The sequence below is a fragment of the Larimichthys crocea genome, chromosome XV (assembly GCF_000972845.2).
Source record: "Larimichthys crocea isolate SSNF chromosome XV, L_crocea_2.0, whole genome shotgun sequence".
Taxonomy (NCBI): Eukaryota; Metazoa; Chordata; class Actinopteri; family Sciaenidae; genus Larimichthys; species Larimichthys crocea.
In genome coordinates, this window is record NC_040025.1 from 14,477,335 (window position 1) to 14,494,557 (window position 17,223).

The 17,223-nt window shown below is 42.9% G+C and overlaps 1 protein-coding gene across 1 annotated transcript in view; it reads left to right on the forward strand.

Moving 5' to 3' along the window:
• Window positions 1-17,223, forward strand: part of LOC104933184 (ERC protein 2-like) — a 156,292-nt gene that overhangs the window by 102,728 nt on the left and 36,341 nt on the right. Inside the window, exons 17-18 of the mRNA XM_027288591.1 lie at window positions 11,389-11,536; window positions 15,787-15,948. Of these exons, the coding sequence (XP_027144392.1) occupies window positions 11,389-11,536; window positions 15,787-15,948 (310 nt within the window). The remainder of the gene's footprint in view (window positions 1-11,388; window positions 11,537-15,786; window positions 15,949-17,223) is intronic.

The window sequence follows — 17,223 nt, forward strand, 5'->3', positions numbered from 1 at the left end:
ACAAATAAATTAATAAATCTAAAAATATATTGTGAAACCAGAACCTAAAATTTGTTCTTGGGTTCCCTTCAGTTACACCTCAGATTAATAAATCCAGCGATACCGACCTGTTTTTCTAACAGCTATTGCACTCCTACTGTAGTTATATATTAGTCATAAATAGTCCTAATATCACCAAATGATGTTAGACTTTTACAATGAGAATGATTATTTGTAGATCTGTGTGATCATCAAGAGGTGAAACTTAGTATATAGTCTAAATCTTCATGTAGAATACAGCTGTAATGTACAGTACCATAGCTGAACGGCATATACACAGAGAGGAGTGATGTAAGGTCAACAATGGTCCAGTGCTCTCAGAAGTTTTGTTTGTGTGTGTCTAAGAAATCGTGCAAAAGCGAGGGTACATTAGAAACTCGTTTAGTTAATGAGCCCACTCTCACCCACAACTCTCCAACGTCAGTGGAGCGCAGAGCAACACATCGTAATCCTCACAGCATGCACACACACGCACACACACACAGGCAGATGCATCAAGCCATGTCCCTCTTCTCCATATAAACGCAAACACATTTTGATTTTATTTCCATGTAACGCTCTTAAGAAGCCTGGTGTATATTTAGTGCAACATTATTACAACCTTAAATGCCTCCTGAAACTCAGATTCAAGTGGCCACCGAATGATTTCATTTAAGATTCAAGAACTAGAAATAAAACGAAAATAAAGCAACTTGTTCTCACACACACTCCTGTATCAAACCACAGTCAGCAAAAGAACCCAGTGGAAGCCATTGTTAAAATAACTGTGATGTAATCTACCAGGGGAGCTTGCTCAGCTGTGTATACGTGTGTGTTATCTATCTGAAAATCAGTTGGTCTGTCAGCAGCATCTGACTGCACACTACCAGTGGTCTCTTTATTAAAAACCAGACGTCCGCTGGAATCCATGCACAGGTGTGTGGGAAGGCTGGCCAAGCATTAATCACAGCTCTGTACCCACTGTCTTTATTTGTGAGTGCCGTCTGTGCATCAGTTTATACTTTTATGCAAGTTTATGAGAAAAAGCAGGACTGCAAACAAAACATAGTGAAGGTGAAATTAAACCAGTAAGGCAACTCGAGGCAGGGAGCAGAAAGGTCAATGAGTGACTGTACTTTTTGCTGCAATGATTAGAGGGCGCACACTTTTTGCCGTTTCATGCTTGCGTGCATGTGCATGAACTCGTGTGTTTCACGCTCGCAGCTTCAATTTTCATACCCTCGTAAACTTTATAACCACGCAAGCTACTCTCCACCACCGAGAAGCGTCATTATGACAAGAGTGCAAGTTATTCCTATATGTCTTCTTCACACGAAACGTATTCACAACTACTATACTTTACACGTAAGGGTATGTCTCTATTGGGAATTCACACTAAATGACGAACAAGCAAGTGCAATGACACAACAGGCTCAATGTACCAGAGGCATGATCTGTCTACACTAGCTTCAACGTACAAATTACCCAGATTATAGAGCGGTGTGGGTGTATATGTCTGTCTGTGTGCGTGCGTGTGTCTGTGTCACAGAGAATGTGTGCATGTGTGTGTTCTTGCGTTTATCTGTGTGCCTGCTGTGTGTCTTTAAGTGCTGAAACTCATGACTGTAAGTTAGTGTGTCGAGTGTGTGTGTGCGTGCTCAGATATGTGTGTACTTCCAAATGTGTGTATTCTTGTGACAGGGAAATAATAGTGAGGTTTTTTTTATCAGAAGGCCAGGTAGTAATCATGTTAGTCTTTGATCCCATGATCCTTACTGATCTGTCTAAATATACAGCAGACCTGTCCAGACCTGGCACCAGTTCCTCTAATCAGCACCCTCACCTAGCCCACTGTGTGTGTGTGTGTCTGTATGTGTGTGTGTTTGAGCGAGAGAAAGAGACTTTCTGTCTGTCTCTCTGAGTCTCCGTCTCTGCCTCTCTTTCATAATTTCTTTGCTTTGAATGTATTTTTCCCCCTGCACACTTTAAAGAACTTTATAGCTTTCTAATGAAGTCTATATAAGTTAGTATGTGGTCAGAGTGTGTTTGTGTAGCAGACTGTAAAGAAAGCATGCGGTTCCTGCTGCTTCAACACAAAGCAGAGCAGTTTGAGCTTTTTTTGTTTTACTTACATTTTACCATCCTTCATTAAAAAAAAAACTCTTAACCAAGGTTGGAATGAGATAATTATTGCACACACACATACACATCTGGTAATCATTAGCTGATGTGTGTGTGTGTGTTCAATCTATGTGGTAATGTACATGCACGCAGCTTCGTACATTCACTCAAGTGCTGTTCTTAAGAATATAAGACTTCCTTAGTTTCTTACTTCTTTGACTCCACTACATATCAGAAGGAAATACATTTATTTGATTTACATTGAGCTTTTACTTTCTAAATTTATGATCACTTGCATAATGAATATTGTTACTTTTGATACTTTTTTTGATACATTTTGATAAGAGTACCTAAAATTGAGTCCGATTCTGAGGGCAGGACTTTTACTTATAATGAGTATAAGGAGTATTTTTCATAGGTTGACACAGGTGCATCTGACCAAAAAACTTATTTTGGTCCTCAGGCCTTCATTAGTTAATTTTTATATACACAAACAGCACCGGTACTATAGACATATAAATAAAGATCTATCAGAGGGTGCAAGTAGCACCTGCTTCCTTCACCCCTCTGTACATGTGAGTCTGTGAAAGGGGGTATTACAGAATGTGACAGAATATCTTTCATATATTTTTATATGCACGATGCTTAAGGAAATACTGTATGTTGCAGTAACTGTGAAAAATAATACATTTAAGTTCAAAACCTTAAAAAAACGTCTCTCCCAACGTTTGGTTGCGGTTCAGGAAATAGATCTTTCTGTTGGGAAGGCACACAACACATTGTGGGTATTGTAGTTCTCTGGTTATGCAGCTTTTATAATAGTTGAGCTCATGTGGCTGTGATTGGAAATAAATGTGATTGGCTGATGGAGTGTGGGGTGAATGTTAGTGTGACCTTGTGTGTCCTTTACACACTGACGGGAAATCAACTGGTCCAAGCTCCAAGGAAAGCTATAATTCTGAGAGTAATATGGGCCAAAGGAGCATACACACATCTTCTGTCTCACGCACGCATACATGCACACTCTGCTTGCAAAGAGTAAAGTCCTAGCTGTGCTGTAGTAACCACATTAATTGGGTTGTGTAATTGTCTGGCAAAGCATTGTGGGAAACAGCCCATACAGATCTGTCCCTTCACCTCAAACCACTTTTTAAACATGGACTCCCATCGTCATGACAGTGCTGTCCAGGAAATTGCTGAACATGTGTGTCTGAGCTTGTGTGTGTGTGTGTGTCTTATTCTGTGATCGCCTTTGTGTGTGTGTCTCTAAGGCTCCTTTAAGGGAAGTGAGTGTGGTGGCCTCCCATTCCACCGCATGTCGGCTGTGGTTCAGCTGTGGTCCACCGCCAGGCCCTACATTTGGAACACAGAGAAAATACACCAGGGGTACTTGCTCCCACTGTTTTCTGGACGCGTCTTTCATCGGTTTGTGTGTATGTGTGTATTTTGGGTGCACATTTGTGTGTGTGCACGTGTAATAGTGCGCTGCTATGTTGTACTCTCTGCCCCTGATATTTTAAGGCTTTTTGGCCCCACGTCATGAGTGTGCGCTATATTTCCAGGCTGCAGTTAGATGACCGGAGTGAGAGAAACCCGTACGGAGGACAGGAAAGGCAGGAGGAATGAGGAGAGAGGAAAGCAAGGCGGGTAATTGAAGGGTTCAGGGTAATACTTAGGCCAAGGATGGCTGTTTCAACGTGTTTGCATAACCTCCTTGAACTTAATATTTAGCCCCACTCTGGAGTGAGTACAGGGCACGACAGAGCCAAATAGAGAATGATAGAGGGAGAGAGAAGTCGAATGATAGAGAGGTCCAAGTCCAAGGCGGAGGTGATGCCATTCTCTCATCAGGGAGGAGAGGAGGAGTGATGGAATGAGGATGAAGAGAGAAAAAGACAGCGCATTGTGGTGGCCTTCCTGTCTAAGAGCCTGTGATGAACTGTTTGACAGAGGGTTATTTTAACACGCAAGGACACACAAGACAATGCAGAGCACCTCCGTCTTGAATGACGCAACACAGAAACTGTTCCAGTTTACATTACTGACAGGCTTTACTGTAGCTCAACTCACCCGAGTACAGGAGAAGAGGGAACGCGAGTGAGAGAGCTGTGAGTTGTACGTTTTGCATTTGTCATTTGGCACAACACAAATAAAGCTTGCTTTGTTTTTATGATTAATTTACATAAAAGTGAACAAGAATGGGAAAAAAAATCAAATAATCAAGTCAGTTGATCAACAGATAATTCATCATTAATAATTCTGTTAGTCTTTGCACTTTTCAGGTCTGAGGATTTCTTTGTTTTAAAAAATCTAAAATGAATAACTGTAGGTATTTGATTTGGACACACAAAAAAGAAATTTAAACAGGTCACAGTAAGAAAATACTGATCTTTCTGACACATTAGAGACCAAATTTCAATGTAATTAATCAATAAATTAATCGATAATAAGAACAATATGTTTTCTCCTGTATTAAAGCAACAGTCTGTGTATGTGACACGCGCCTCTGCATTTATTTTATTTGTCGTCCGATCTGACCTCAACAATGCACCCTCTCCTTTGCAACATACTGTATAGGTTCATCCTGTGAAGGGGTGGGTGTGTTCTGGTCGGATCAGACATAGCCAAGAGGGTGGGTATAACTCATCAGTGTTTATACTGAGGCCTTAGTGCTCTTTCTTAACACGCTGCATATGTGTGTATGTTTCTCCTTCAATCCTTTGTGTGTGTGTGTGTGTGTGTGTGTGTGTGTGTCAGTGTGTTCTTACAGTAGTGTGACTGGAGCAGTGTTACTCACTCTATGACCCTCACCTCTCACTCAGATGACAGGGAGCTTTAAACAACCCAGTTGCTGTATATATGTGTGTGTGTGTGTGCGTGTATGCCTGAACTTGTGTCTGACTGCTAGGCAGGGGAGGCTTACACGTGTGTGGTACAGTACAGCCCCCTGTCTTGTTTTTTGTGCCTTGGGGAGACACTGTCAGTCAGCTGAGCGATGATAAAGGTGGAAAACAAACCTGCCCTTTTAAGAGAGTGCTCCCTGCTAAACTATTGGTACGATCCGTGGTGGTTTAGGGTCAGAGCTCACCTTATTGTTAGGGTGACTGCGTAGGTGGGCGTGTTTGTGTTTTTTTGATTTGAAAGACCAACCTTACAGATGTGCACTCAAGCAAACACACGTACACATGGAGACACCCAAGGTCATCCAAATGGGAAAAAGCTGCAAGTGACATCATAATCATCACTGACATCCCACAAGCCTTGTTTATTTATCCTGTTTTTACAAAAACAGGAATCCATCCACCCATAGCTGATACTCAGAAGGTGACGCAATGGAGCTGGAAGTGAGAGAGGACACTTAAACACACCGACAGACTTTTTTTGTCTTTGCATATGGAGATGCAGTCAGCCTCTAAAGCTTATAAGTTGTCACAATGTGTGTTTGTTAATCCTTATGCAAACGGAAAATATCAAAATATCAGTTAGCATTTTGAGGGGGAGTGTAGAAGCTACTGGATATGTTGACAAACACCAGTTTATCCATCAGTTGTCAAATATAGTCAATGATCACAGGTTTCAGGCACGATGATATCAAATCTGGCAACTTCACTGTGCCAACCTGTACAGTAACTTCCTCTTTTTTAGCAAGACTGGTTAATATGTTGATTAATTAGTCATATTCAGAAATGTTTGTAGGCATATTTTTGAGCTTGCTGTTCCCCCAATCTTTATTCTGAACTAGGCTAATTGTCCACGTCCACATCTTACACTCTGCACACACAAAAGATTGATTTATCTTTTTCATCTCACAGTCTTGCAAAGAAATTCCAAAATGTTGAACAATATGAAATTAAATTGAAATTACATCCTCATGTCTCTCAGATATTATGGTTGCCAAGACTTATAAGAGGAAGTAAGCACACTCTCTTCATTGTCTGCATTCACACTCACAGAGCCACCTGGTCTCTTTCTCTTTCTGTCTGTCTGGGTGTCTCTGGCTGGAATGCAGCAGTGACCGTCTGGCCCTGCTCATCTCTGGGAGCAGTCAGCCATCTCTCCTCGTCCCTGCTACCACTCTAAACATTTGGCTAGTTTTGGCAGATTTGTTGATTTTTGTCCCCTCGTATTTTCCCTCTTGTTGCTGTAAAACTGATACATACTCTTTCAATTAGAACCCCCCCCCCCCATCGGTCAGAGTTCTAGTGTGTGAGTGGGGGTGAGCAGAGTAAGTGGGTTGTATATTTTATTAGTGAAGTGAAAACACACACAACCTGGCCCAGTTCTAGGAGAACCATCTGCTGTCATGGATTTTTCTTGGGGAAGTACAGCTCAAGGTTAGCATGTAAAGTTTATCATTCTTTCTTGAAGCTCAGGATTAGCATGTACTGTCTAATATAGCCGCACAAGAGGAATATTGGAGTTGACATAAATTTTCAAACAAGACAAGGCATGCAAGTTTTATTTGTGGCGGGTGTATGGATAAATCCTATCTTACAGATGAAGACAAATACAGGCTTTAATCCAGGAAAGCATACAGAAGGAAGTGGGTAATGCATGCATCTGCCATGTGGCTTCAGGTTAGCTGCTGCAGGTTCGCATGGAGCTAATCCTACCCATGGTAGCCAAAACTTGGACCTCATAAAAATACATTTAACCCACATTTTGAGTTGAAACACAGATTTACCATCTTAACTGGCTTTGCAGTAAGCTTACCAAATGAAGCCAGACCGTGTGTTTTATGTTGGAAATAGACATTTTCCCTACCTCCTCAGTTGTAAATAACACAGTGTTCCAAGGCCATAAATAATAGTGTCACTCAACCATGCCCCATTCTCATGTCCTCTGCTTGCTCTCACCACAGGCCTCTAGTACTGCCTAGCCAGGGGCCCCCCGGCCTTGTGCCGCACCTTCACACACTCACAATCAAGGAACTGCCATAAAATGCCCGCGGAATGTTTCTGCAGCACTGGACAGTTAAGTGGTGGAAATGATCACAAACTGGAAGACCTCATAATGGATGTTCTGGGAACAGATATTACTGGGCTCCCCATGTTCTTGCTAACAAAATATATCACACATGCACATAGGACATGAAAGCGCAAAAGTGTGCACAGACAGGAAAATGCACGCACACATGAACACACTGCACTTAGGGGCAGACAGTATTGATGGTTCCCTCGGGCATCACACGGACGCATCTGTTTCTGTCCCACTGACTCTCCACACTCATAATTTCAAGTAAGTCATAACACAAATTATAAACACACATCCCTCAACCGTGACGCCTAGGAATAACAACATGGAGTGCGCTGAGCTGATTTAGGGTAGGCTGGGACTCTTAAATCTTTACCTTTGCTCCTTTCTTCCCTTCCTCCTCTCATTTTCTTCCCTCTTTTCTCCATCATGCAGCACAGGTGGCAGTCACTCTTGTCAAACACATACAGTACTCCCCTCTCCTCTAGGGTTAGGGTTCATCTCTTGCCATATCTTTTTTATTTTTTATTTTATATTCTTGACCCATTGGCTCTGCTGTGCTTTCTATCCCCCCTCACAGCCGCAGTACACCTCCCCTAACTTCCTCTTTTCTTTTTTCTTTTCTGCAATTGTACGCATGTGTCTATGCTCACTCGTGACCTTATCTTAACCCCCCGTCACCCAGAAATCTGTGTGACCTGCCAGTCTCTCATCTGCCCTGTGACATCGCAGTCTTTTCGACAGCAGCCCAACCTGAAGGATGTCTATATCAAAGTCTTCTCTCCTCGTTTTTCATTCCTTTGTCCTGAATTATCTCCTTCCGCCTCACATCTCCTTACCCTTCTCTTGTTCCACTCTTTGCATTCCTTTTTTTTCCTTTCCATATCTCTTCTGACCCCCTCCTCCTCCTCCTCCTCCTTTCCCTCTCACCTCTCATCGCATGGTCATGTACTTTAGCCATCCATCTCCCACCTCTGTAGATCCAAATGTCTCAATATGTCCCAGGGACCATGAAGGTTCAATTGGAATCACATGTTGTAGTCGAGCCAAGAATTTTACCCCTTATAAGTAAGATGTCAGTCCAGCCTGCATGCTTTTCCACAGAGCCTTGCATGCTCTGTCTAACCTACTCTGTAATACTATAAGTGATAGAGGAATGTGAGATTAATATAAATGCACAACTGTTTATGTGAGCGTTATGTTTGCCTTGTCAGCACTAGTAGTGTTATCTTATAGCATCTAAAAATTAAAGTAGATGGTTTTTTGACACAAGGGATGCCCCAGTGGGATTTATTTGTCCTTTTATTGGAGTGTCTTATGACATCTCAGTGCATGGGGTCTGACTTTTACAAAGACTAATTACAAGTATGTCATGAAAAACCATTTTATTCCCACTCTTTCAATCAGAAGGTAAATTAAGATAATCCTTTGTTTGTCCAGGAGACGCCAAGTCAAAGTTAAGCAGGGAGTGAGACAAGAGGGGAGGAAAGAGAGAAGGTTTACCCACTCGAGATCAGTCAGCAGATGCAGTACAAGCATTTATCTTTGTGTGCGTGTGTGCACGTGTCTAATAGATGGATCCTGGCTGCTAGATTCATGTATGTGGCAAGTGTGTCCTACAACTAAGGCCAAATGGCCGCTCAAATCAAATGTGATTAAATACTCCAGTGTGATTCAGGTTCAAAGGCTGTTAGTAATACTAATCAACACACACACACACCATGCACACATAATCACTGATTGAGGATGTGGGGAGACAAAGTTTACAGGCTGGCTAATCATAATAATGTCCTCTTTTTTTATTGTTTTAGGAAGACATCACTCAGCAGAAGACTGCTGTACCAGTCAGAGAGCACCCACAGGGAGACAGCGCCGTAATCTGCTGTGTTAATTTAGAGCCTGGAAGTGATTTAGTTTGCACTGAAGCATGGCAGCCACTGTGGTTGAGAGGTTTAACTCAGTCAGACTCTTACATCTTACATCTTATTCAGTAATTTTCAGCAAAATCTGTTTCTGCGCTAGGGAATGCATTTAAGAGGGATGTGACAGCCGTGTCGTTACAGCTTTCTTTTAGCTTTATTTAGAGGTCTGCAATTCCACAGATAACGTCAGAGTGTACAGAGACAACTTGGGTTTTTTGTTTGTCTTTTCTTTAGCTGAAGTAAAATGGAAATATGTCACTGCAACACTTGCTTGAATCAGCAAAGTATCATCATCGTCATTATTATCTTTCTTTTCCTTTCTTTTTTTATCCCTATGTCTTTCTTCAGTTTCGTTTGGCAGAATTAATGAAGTGACGAAGTGTCTCAGTGGTGGTCAGAAAAAGATGGATCTTTGTTTGGCTTTTTCAGATGAGTTCCCAGATTAGATAAACCTCCCCTTTAAAACTGGGGTGGGGTTGAGTGCCCCTAACATTTCACCGCTCCGCTTTTCTTCCACCAAGCTGGCCCTGCACTTAATGCATCAACCACTTAGGTTGCTTATGTATTGGTGACTGTTACATACTGGCTTAAATACGCAGAGATCTCGAGCTGTGTTTGCACGAGGGTATTGCTAAAGGGGATAAAGAAAAGTCTGAATATTGGGATGTTACAGTTTTCTTAGTGTAGTGTGGTGTAAAGATGGCCATCCTGTGAGTAGGTTAGGGCTGTTAATCTGACACACTGTTTACAACAGTGACACATTGTGCTGCATTCCTTGCCCATATATGACTCTATGGATCACCTCTTGGAGCCAAAGATTAAGTAATGGAACTGGGATTGCTGTTATACCACACTCTGAAATGAAGACTTCATCATAAGGCTTGAATTTCTTTGGCAACAATTACTTTCACAATTCTACATTGTGAATGGCAGTAAAGAGTACTTCTATGTACGTCCAATGTAGGTCGGTGCATTGGTGTGTAGGAGTGTGTGTGTTCCCATTACAGTGAACATTAAAAGGAATAACAGTGGAGGTGTGGGGAGACGAAAAGTGTCACATTGGTCCCGCTCTGTGATTAATGGTGTGATTAGCTGCTCCGATCCATGTCAGAACCCACATGCATGCACACACAAATACATGCACAAAATGCAAGCACACAGAGGCCTATTAATGGCCTTCAATGGGAGAATCCAGAATCCAGATGCGGCATGCAGATAATTGTACTAAAAACACTGAATGTTGAGTCCCAGGCCAGCAGGACTTTATTCTGAGTTCAGCATGTTTATTTTCGCAATTGAGTTATTTCTGCAGGGACTTAAATCATGGAATAAAAACACTCCAATGCAGGTCAATTTTTAATTGAGTCCAAAGTGTATTTTGAATTCACCCTCCCTCCTCTTCCTCTACCCGTCACCTTACACAAACCCACACATTACCTTACCATGCTAGTTTAGTGCCCTCCTAATTTCAAATGCTATTTAAGAGTCTCTAGTTCAGCCACGTTATGTTTATCCAAATTAAAATACCTTCAGTGTTAGACAACTTGAGACGCCTACGATGGTCATTCAGATGAACTTTGCAAAGACAAAGAATCACACATAAATGTGTGTTTTACAGTCCACCTTGGGTTAATGACCACAGTTGAGGAGGTGCGTATGTCTGGCAGTCTATGAGAAAATGTTTGTCCTTCTAAGGGTGTTTATAAGACTGGGTTTACAAGAAGACAGAATGTGTATTTGTCACAACATGGATTTACAACATCCTGCTTGATGATGAGGATATACGTCACTTAGAAAACTCAGACTTATTTCGAAAGGGTTATGCAAGGCATTCCCCCTGGGTCCTGTGGGTGTATAGGTTGTGTGTATGATGACGCTTGGTGGTATGTTTCCACTGCACCTGTAGACAGTCATTTGTTGCCACCCCCGTCCTTACGCACACCCACAGACATACACACACACATTGTGGTAACCAGCGGTGACAGAGGAAAGATGTCATATCCTCCTCAGCCCGCTCTATTAGCCTCTATTACACTATGAGTCACACTGAGGTACCACTAAGACAGCACTTAGCAGACCACTTCAAAGATGTCTGCTTCTTTTCTGTGGAATTGCTGTCTGACTTCAGGAGCTCTGGAATGACTGAGTTTTCTGTGACATCTGCGTACATACGTAAGGACCCACAGCTGCACATGCCGCGTATCTGTGTGTTCACCTGTCTATTTCCTGACTGTAAAACACATTTTAGAGTTTTTCTGGAGAACAAAAATGTTTAGAATTTGTCCATTTATGCCAACATTCCGTCTTACCTTTGGCACCTTTCTCTCCACATTTTCCACTCTTGTCCCCTCAGGCAGCAAGCTTTGCTGGCAGCCATCAGTGAGAAGGACGCTAACATCGCCCTGCTGGAGTTATCCTCCTCCCATCGGAAGAAAGCCCAGGAGGAAGTGATGGCTTTAAAGAGGGAGAAAGACAGGCTCATGCACCAGCTCAAACAGCAGGTACATCCACCACATGCGACCACCAAGCTATTTATATGTGCATATAAACGATGAATTAAATTTACGGTGGTTGACTCGCCTGCAAATTAATCAAATGAAGCCTGGCCTTTGTGGTCACTGTTTAGGACTGATCCTGGCTTTGTAAATCAAAGCAGGACTACAAATTCAAACCTGCTGCAGATGGTGAAGCCCCTGCCTGCACAAACAGCCTCATAGGCAGACCTTTGAACTTTAAAACCAGGAACAGATAGAGGTTAATAATTCCTGGTAGTTAACAGAGTAGACTTCCCCGCCTCAAACCACACTTACTGTGTTCCATCATCATAAGCCAAAGCAGTCAAGCCGGACCTGTGAGTCCAAATCCAAGCACGTAAACACAATGAGCAACTCTTAGAAATCATGTTGTAATCAAAGTTAATAGATGCACTCATGTCGCAGACGTGGGCTGGTATCATTGGTGAGTCACCGGCGGACTTTTTTGTTTTACGTCTTCTGGTCAAACAGATATGAATCCCAGCAGACAGTCACACACATACCGACAAGCATACACCTATTTCCCATGTTGTCCAGGCTGACAATATAACCTGAGGCTGATGAAGGTATGTGGGTCATTAAGGTCTGGTCAGACCACATCAGTGACTGAGTTAACGTGAATGCTAACGATAATGAGCTTACAGCAGGGAGTCCAGATATACGGTCTCCTGAGTCACAGAGGCTTCTGGGAAACATTCTGCATTTAAAAGTCAACAGATGCAGTGGGTTGGGTGTGCATTTAAGCGCGAACCTATGTTTGTTCGTGTCTCGTAAACGGTAAACAGCTCCTAGGGGGTGCAATTCTATTCAAGGAATTTCAAGGAAAGCTTATTATCTGTTTATCGCCATTGGATGCGTCATGTTTTCCCGTTGGGTAACCAGCAGTTACAGTCCACCTGATGATGTGATGAGCTGTAATTGTAACGATGTGGCCTCTGGGCCTGGAGCCGAGGAGAGGAGAAGAAAAGAACGAAAGGGATGAGAGCAGCATTTGCACATACTTTCTTTGCCCCTTTTTTTCTTTTACACGTAAACCTGTTCTGGCACACTTGCTTATAAATCCATGTAAGTACTACTGCTAAGTGGAAAGTGTACCAGACAGAGCTATGGCTACCTAGCACCGGGGCTTTTAAAGTGTTGGTTATCTATTAATGTTATGGATGCTGTAAAGTAAGTAGTTCCTATAGGGAGTCTTTGCACTACTTAGGTTCCTTCCATTCCACAGAATAAGCTCCCCAGAGATTATGTTGTCTGACATGACACACACCGGCTCTCTGTCTTCTGACCCATTGACACACATATCAGAATAGGTCGCCTTCCTCAGGTCCTCAACGCAATGGCGGAAGGAAACTGACCAGGAAATGCCAAAGAATTATGGAACTCGGAGTCTCATAGGAGAAAGCCGATCTGTAGAGAGCAGATAGATTTACAGATAGCAGTGACCTGTCTGACCTCCCCACGTCCCGCTCAAGATCTTGTGTGTGTGTGTGCATAAAGCCGGCGGTCTAAGACAAACTTTCCTTTCTCAGACAGTTTGCTTCCCTTTGAGGCATAGGCCTTCTTCACCAAAGACACACACCGCGATACACACATGAAGAGTGTAGTGTTTAGACTTCTTGAGGACAGAGTCGGAACAAATGGGTCCCCGTGTGGGAATTCTTTGAGTGGCTCCATCTTAGTGATGGACGACCAAACGTCACTGGTGCTTTGAAGCCGAGAAAAGATTAATTCAGAGTCCTCAGAGGTGTGCCATTTTCTGTGATTTTCTTTCTCCTTTTCCTCTCCCTCTCTTTTTTTTGGACACGCTCGAGCATCCGTCATTTCTCTCTCCATGCTGAAAAGATGGATTTTGTGTCCTCAGAGGTGTGCCATTTAGAACGGCTTATGTAAAACTATCTCCCTGCTTAGAGCGGGGTCACTATGTGACTTCGTTTTACTGGGATAGAATGGCAACGGTGCAAACACACACACACACACACACACACACACACACAGCCACACAGACCTGATCAAAGGAGTATGTATAAGTGTGAAAATTGTGCAGCCTTTCCCCAGCTGCCGGTTTGTTTAAGGCCCTTCTTGTCAGCCTCCTGTGTCCATGTGTGTTAATACAGCTCTGCTCTAATCAGGACAGGCTTGTGATTTACAGAGGGCTTGGATTGAGGTTTGGGATGCAGCTGTGAGCACAGCAGCGGGATCATCACTGCCATGTTTACACCAGCAGCTGCTCTTTGATACACACGCAGAGACCCACTCACCACACACACATACAGTCAAGGCCAAATCTGTTATGGTTAGAGATGTCAATGAAGAACTCTCCCCTCTCCTCTCGTGTCTCCCCTCCCAGCAGTGCCACCTGTGTCTATTCCAGGCAGCCTGATCTACAAGCAGGCCTGCGGGCCATTACTGAGCTGTTTACTCTGCAAACCCCCTAATTAACACTAATTAAAACACACACATTCCACCACATAGACGTTTTATATGCGCACACCTTCTTTACACAAGCACACAGGAATATGCCTGTAAGAAGAGAGGTGGATGTGTGTGTTTGAATAAACTGGATGGCCACATGTGGGCTGCCCTGACCACACACTCAGTCTCTTCCAGAAGCAATTCATCACTACATTCATTTGTGTTTGTGTCTCAGGTCATTAAATATTAACTACACACACACACACACGCACACACGCACACATGCGAATACATTCTAGGACATTTGGCTTCTCATCCTATCAAACATGGTTGTAATTAGATGAACAGGAACAAGTAATATGGTTCTTATTAGATTAGCTGCAAGGACTAAACACACATTAGCCTTTTGGACCCTTGGCCACAAATTAGTTGCAAAAATATTTCTCTATGAGAATTAACTACCATTATTAAGCATTGGGAAAGAGTCTATGTGGCAGCACCTACAGTATGTACTGCATAGCAGTACAGTAGTTTAATCAGCTGCATGGTATATGATAGTGATTTCCCTGGTCTCAATGACAGGTGTCAGCTCTGTAAGTGTTGCAATTGAAGCCAGCCCCACCCAGTAACACCTGCTAGTGTCAACACCTGAGGTCACGGAGGGCCGTACACCTCAACCTACCCTTTAACTGCTCTAACCACTGGTCTTGTGTGTGTCTGAGCCCTCCTCCATACCTCACTCTTCATCTTTATCTCTGTCCCTCTCACCCCTGTGTCAATGTTCTCACCTTATCTAAGCAGCTCTTCTCCAATTTAAGCTAATTGCTAACCTCTTTAATACCAGCCACATCCTCTCCTGTGATCCTGACTGGCTCGTTTCCTCAGTCATTAGGTCTCAGCTCCTTATCTCAGCAGCAATGTCCCCAGGCTGCGTACTACTGTAACACCATCTCCCTTGTACCTTCACAGCTGACTCAGTCTTTTTGTCTCTTCCTGCCATGTCTGTCTCTCATTTAAAACAGGAAAGCCGCAGCATTCTGGATGAGAGAAGTGTGCATATCTTTCCTTCCAATCATCTTCATCCCATACACAATCCCACCTCCTGCTCTGTAGTCATGTCCGGCCTCAGGCGACGTATCTGCAGTCAGGGGAATAAAGCTCAGCCTGTCAATATATCTGCACCCACTCTGTCTCTGTCGATCTCACGGACAGCTGGCCTCACTGGATTAAGGCTGATTGTTAACGTTAAGTCAGCTTTTGCTGTTATCTCTCTCCAAAGCAATGATGTTGGCAGGATGACAGCCTCTTTCACAAACACTCACACAAATACATACAGATGCACAGACAAAAACAAAGGACACATAGTCATACTTACCCTTGCATATTTGAGTGCAATTTTAATCAATGACATCTAAAATGAGGTTGCTTCATCCGGGCCAGAACGCCTGTGGCCTTAGGCTACATGAAACACTCACTAACTGTTCTTACTAGCATTCATCTAATCCAATTAAATGATAATCTCCAACATGGATGACATTTGACAGACTTACAATATTTTCATCAGGCACTCCGACTCACTCAATTTATGACCTGTCAAGTGTTGTTAGCGGCACAGTTTTTATCATCTGTGATGGCTTTCAACAAGCTTTCCCCCCATCCAAGAATCCCTCAGCCTAATCATTCTAAGACCCCGAGAACTTTTTAAAGAAACAAATAGGCAGTGTTGGGGAAACAAATGGCCTAGTGTACGCATGTTATAATTATGGATTATAAATTTTCTTGTTTATCTCCTTTTCTTTTGGCAGACTCAGAGCAGAATGAAGATGATAGCCGATAACTACGAGGAAGATCACATCCACCCACAGCATCATCCTCACCATTCTCACCACTTGCATTCAGCAAACGTGCATCACCGAAGCCTGCCAAGAGGACCCCCACATCCCAACCACAGACCCCCTATGGACCAGGTCATTATGAATGTGCACACACAAACACAAGCAGGGACAGACAGACACACACACTCACCAACACCAAAAACTCCAATGCTTGGGCTTGTTTACACAAGTTGACATGTTGTGGGCTCTCTTCTTCATGCTTTTAAAGTTGATACAATTTCATATTTGTCATCTCCACCAGTCAGTTGTGGTTGGACACGGCAGCATGAAATTTCCCCTCTCTCTTCTCCTCTGTCTCTTCTCCCTCAACCCCATTACTTCATGCCAAGTCAGACTTATTCATATCAGCGAGATAAGGAGCCTGAAGGGGAAAGCTGCCAAATGAGTGTTTTTGATCGATGGGATTTGTGTGTGAGATTAGTTTATATATCACTCACCTCTCATACGAGCTCCTTCTTTCTGTCTGTATCATATCCAGACTACCCTGAGGACAGACTTAATGTGTCTGTTTAAAGACAGCTGACGAAGAACAAACTGTTGTTGTTATCAGAGCAAAGTGTTTGTGTATCTGTGTCAGCGTGCGTGCAAGTGTGAATACTTCAGGCATATGCATGCCTGTACGTTTGCGTGTGTAGACGCACACCTGAGTCTTTGTTGATACTGTGTACCCAGATGAAATCGCTAACGGGAGAAAGCAATCTTCAAAGAAAGACAAAGATGATTTCGCAGTCCACATTTCCATTAGCTGATAAAAGCTTCGGGTTATTCGAATGCAATATAAACTCATCACAGCTCTATTGTTGTCAGAGGCTGTGATTGGGGAGATTCCAAACTATGAAGATGAAGTGTGTGTGAAAGTGTGTTTGGAGCTTTAATACCTTTAATACCTGGGGATTTCCACCTCTGTCCCGAAATCCCACATCTGTTCTATTTGATATGCACTATTACATGTTTCTAGACATTATAAATGTTTCTGAAACTGCTGTCTAAATTGGAGTCAAACATGCACCGGGGATCCCCTGTCCTTAATACCGCCCCAACACACGCACACACAGACAAGCACACAATAATATCTATGCATCACCCCACACATACCTCAGCAATATGTAAGAGGACAGGATAGCTGGTTTTAATATTATGTTAGCCTTTTACGCCCGTGGAAAGTCTATTTTTGATTCCTAAAAGAATGTGAGGGTCTGGGGTTGATTGACATCCATATGCACACTTTTCACTCAGCCACACTTGAGTTATATATTACAGCAGGGTATATTTATGTGAGCATTTGCATCCTTTTGAACAACAGAATGAATCTACATCTAATTTTGAATTTTTCGCAGCATATGTTTA